This window comes from Arachis ipaensis, chromosome B4 (genome assembly GCF_059453495.1).
Source record: "Arachis ipaensis isolate K30076 ecotype BB chromosome B4, ASM5945349v1, whole genome shotgun sequence".
Lineage (NCBI taxonomy): Eukaryota > Viridiplantae > Streptophyta > Magnoliopsida > Fabales > Fabaceae > Arachis > Arachis ipaensis.
The window spans coordinates 55,774,645-55,779,184 of record NC_142439.1 but is presented as its reverse complement, the minus strand read 5'-3'; the positions used below and the strand labels follow the sequence as shown (position 1 = coordinate 55,779,184).

At 42.6% G+C, this 4,540-nt stretch overlaps 1 protein-coding gene across 1 annotated transcript; it reads left to right on the top strand.

The window, feature by feature from the left end:
- The first annotated feature begins 1,347 nt into the window (after positions 1-1,347).
- Positions 1,348-4,540, top strand: LOC148567649 (uncharacterized). The gene is made up of 2 exons (XM_088484590.1): positions 1,348-1,941; positions 4,016-4,540. The coding sequence occupies exons 1-2, from the start codon at positions 1,348-1,350 to the stop codon at positions 4,538-4,540; spliced, it is 1,119 nt and encodes a 372-aa protein (XP_088340716.1).

The window sequence follows — 4,540 nt, the reverse complement described above, 5'->3', positions numbered from 1 at the left end:
GAACAAGACAAGAATCTATTGGATGCTTCTAGCAATGGTTCTTTGTCTAAGTATAGGACGGCGAAGGAGGCATGGCAACTCATTAGTGACTTGGCCGAGTCCACTCAACATGCTAGACGGAGAATCAATCACCCAAAGACCATAAATGAAGTATCCTCTAGTAGTGAGACCGCTGCTCTTGCCAAATCCTTGGGTGAGATGACAAACATTCTAAAGCAACTCCAATTGGTTCAACAACAACCTCAACATCAACCTCCACCACCTCCTCAACAACATAGTCAACAATTGGTCCCCCAAAAAGTGTGTGGCATTTGCTCTTGCTATTCCCACTATACGGATGAGTGTCCAAGCCTCCAAGAAGATAACACATTGACGGCTACCCACAACTTTTATGACCACCCAAATCAAGGTTATTACCAACAAGGCGGCAATTTAAACCAAGGGTATCCCCAACAAGGAGGCAATTACAATCAAGGGGGTAGCAATTATAATCAAGGTTGGAAGGACAAGTCTAACCAATGGCGGGACAATTACCAACAAGGAAGTAGGGACAACAACAACAATAGAGGCAATCAAAGATGGAACAACAACAACTCACAAAATCAATACTCACAAAACCAACCATACCCTCAACAAAACCAAGGAAGAAATTACCAAAACTATCAACCACCTCAACCCAATTAATCACAAGCTCCTCAAATTACATATACTTCTACTTCTCCCAATCAAGATGATACACTGAACCATTCTCCAAGGCCAAAAAGAACTCCAAACTACACTTGCCTCTGGTCTTACCGGTTTTACATCTACTCTACAAGCTCTTCTTGCACGCATAGAACCACCTTCCACTTCCACTCCTCAAGCTCCAAGTTCTAGCGCCATTCCTTCTCAACCTCTACCCAATCCCAAGGGTGGCATCAATGCCATTACCTTGAGATATGGAACTCAACTACAAGAGAGGAAGGCAAAGGAACCATGTCCGATAATAATCACTCAAGATGAGGAGGGAATTGAAATAAAAGAAGTTGAAGAGGAAGATGAGCACAAGTCGTAGTTGAAGATGAAGTGTCTCAACCAACAAGTGAAGTCTCCAAAGATGAGAAGGCCTTGGAAAAAGAAATTGCTCAACCAATCCCATTTCCTACACTAGCAAGGAAAGCTAGGAAGCATATGGAACTTGACCCCAAAATGGTGGAGATGTTCAAGAAAGTGGAGGTAACTATCCCTCTCTTTGATGCTATCCATCAAGTATCCAAATATGCAAAGTTTCTTAAGAATTTATGTATGAACAAAGATAGAATCCATGAGTTATAGACTATTCCATTGGGGAGTTCTATTTCCGTTTTGATGGGAGCATTACCCGAGAAGTGTGGTGATCCGGGCCCGTGCATGGTTACTTGTACCGTAGATGGAGTTCAATTTCTTAATTGTATGTGTGATCTCGGTGCATGCGTTAGCATTATGCCTATTTCCGTTTACCGCATATTGAAGCTACCACCGTTGAAGCGGTCGGCGGCTAGGTTTGTCTTAGCGGATAAGAGCATAATAACCGTGACGGGTGTTGCGGAAGATGTACTGGTGAATATAAAAGGTTTGGTATTTCCAATTAATTTTTACGTCCTTGAGATGCCATCAAGTGAATCCGAGAAGACATCATCCATCCTACTTGGGAGGCCATTTTTGAGGACCTCTAGATTCAAGTTGGACGCCTATTCGGGAATCTACTCATTTGAGATAGATTGGAGAATCGTGAGTTTTAGCTTAGAAGAAGCAATGAAGCACCCACCGAAGAACCACTCCATATTCGGGTGTGACCTAATTGACAACATTGTGGCCGAAGGGCATTTTTCAAAGCTAGATGAGAAACATATAATTGAAGATATAAGTGAAGATCCAAGTGAAGTGAACACATTACCCAATCCGAATCCTCCGAAAGTTCAAGTGTCAAGTCAAGACCAAAAGGCAGAATTGAAGCCACTACCGCCCCACCTAAAGTACTCATACCTTGATGAAGCCCACAAGATCCCCGTGATTGTTTCAAGGGAACTAAATCCTCAACAAGAAGAAAAGTTGCTATGTGTTTTGAGGAAAAACAAAAGGGACATTGGGTGGAGCTTGGCGAATTTAGTAGGCATAAGCCCCCAAGTATGCGAGCACCGAATATTCCTAGAGGAAGGAGCTAGACCCGTTCGACAACCTCAAAGGCAACTCAATCCTACCATTCTAGAGGTTGTGAAAAAAGAGGTCACCCATTTACTAGAAGCGGACATCATCTACCCCATTTCGGATAGTGAATGGGTGAGTCCGGTCCAAGTTGTGCCAAAGAAGTCCAGCATGACCACTATCAAGAATGAGAATGGGAAGCTTATAGCAAAAAGGGTGCAAAACTCTTGGAGGGTGTGGATTGACTACCGAAGGTTAAACACGGCCACTAGAAAGGATCATTTTCCGCAACCGTTTATCGATCAAATGCTTGATCGGCTATCTGGTAAATCTCATTATTGTTTTCTAGACGGCTATTCGGGGTACTTCCAAATACACATTGCTCTAAAGGATCAAGAAAAAACAACATTTACTTACCCCTTTGGAACTTATGCCTATAAGCGTATGCCATTCGGCTTATGCAAGGCTCCGACAACTTTCCAAAGGTGCATGATGAGCATATTTGCGGATTTTCTAGAGCAATGTATGGAAGAGTTCATAGATAAATTTAGCGTATATGGTGATTCTTTTGATTATTGCTTGGATAACCTTGAAAAGTTTTGGAAAGATGTACTAAATCAAACCTTGTCTTAAATTTTGAGAAGTGTCATTTCATGGTTAGGCAAGGCATTATTTTAGGATATATTGTTTCCAAAGATGGTATTTTTGTAGATCCAGCAAAGATCAGTGTTATATCTAGCTTGCCTTACCCATCCTCTGAGAGGGAAGTCTGTTCTTTCCTTGGACATGCAGGATTTTACCAAAGATTCATCAAGGACTTTAGTAAGGTAGCATTGCCTCTATCTCAATTGGTGCAAAAGAAAACTGAGTTTGATCTAAGCAAGGAATGCATGGAGGCTTTTGACAAGCTCAAGGTGGTGTTGACCCAAGCTCCCATCGTGAGAGGGCCGGATTGGAGTCGGCCATTCGAAATAATGTGTGATGCTTCAAACTATGCGGTGGGAGCCGCGTTAGCACAACGCGAGGGTAAGAATCCATATGTCATAGCCTATGCATCAAAAATACTAGATGGAGCCCAATCCAACTACACTACTACCGAGAAAGAACTTTTGGCTATTATTTTCGCTTTGGATAAATTCCGAGCTTATCTTCTTGGTTCTAAGGTAGTAGTGTACTCGGATCATGCGGCGTTAAAGTATTTGTTGGCTAAAAAGGAATCCAAACTGAGATTGATTAGATGGGTTTTATTGTTGGAAGAATTTGACTTGGAAATTAAAGATAGGAGTGGTTCGCAAAACCTAGTGGCGGATCACTTAAGTCGCCTTGAACACACCAAAGGTGATGCCACTCCTATTAATGACTCTTTTCCCCTTGAGGGCTTTCACTCAATCTCGGAGGTCATTCCTTGGTATGCCCCAATAGCCAATTACTTAGTATCCCGCACCTTCCCTCCTAATCTCTCCAAGCACCAAAAGGATAAGCTAAAAAGCGAGTCCAAATACTATGTATGGGATGACCCATACCTTTGGAGATGTGGAGCGGATCAAGTAATTCAACGGTGCATTCCACAAACCAAATTCCAATCAATCTTGGAAGCTTGCCATTCCTCCGAGGGAGGTGGACATTATGGACCTCAAAAGACGGCAAGAAAGATCCTTGATTGTGGATTTTGGTGGCCAACTCTTTTTAAGGACTCTTCTCTTTATTGCAAATCTTGTTCTCAATGCCTTAGATTTGGGGTATCGACTTTTGTGAAATTTTTGATGTGTGGGGTATCGACTTCATGGGGCCATTCCCAAATTCTAATGGCTTTCTCTACATTCTACTTGCCGTTGATTATGTGTCCAAATAGGTGGAAACGATACCTATCCGGACGAACGATGCTAATGTAGTCCTTCCTTTTGTGAGGAATAACATAATTTGTCGCTTTGGGTCACCACGAGAAATCGTGAGTGACCAAGGCTTACATTTTTGCAACAAAAGGATAGAAAGACTCATGAAGAAATACGGCATCATACATAAAGTGGCCACGGCCTATCATCCCCAAACGAACGGCCAGGCCGAAGTTTCCAATTTGGAGATCAAGCGTATACTAGAAAGGATTGTGAAGCCTAATAGAAAGGATTATAGTGCTAAGCTTACCAACGCACTATGGGCATACCAAATGGCGTACAAGACGCCAATTGGTATGAGCCCCTTTCGGTTGGTATGCCACTTACCGGTGGAGGTAGAGCATAGAGCACATTGGACCGTCAAGGAGTACAATCCAAGTTTGGGTGGGGCCGGAATTGAGAGAAAGCTTCAATTAGTGGAATTAGAGTGTATAGAGTTTTGGGTGTTTTTGGTCCCTTTGGCAAGTTGCCTACTGAAATTGTGA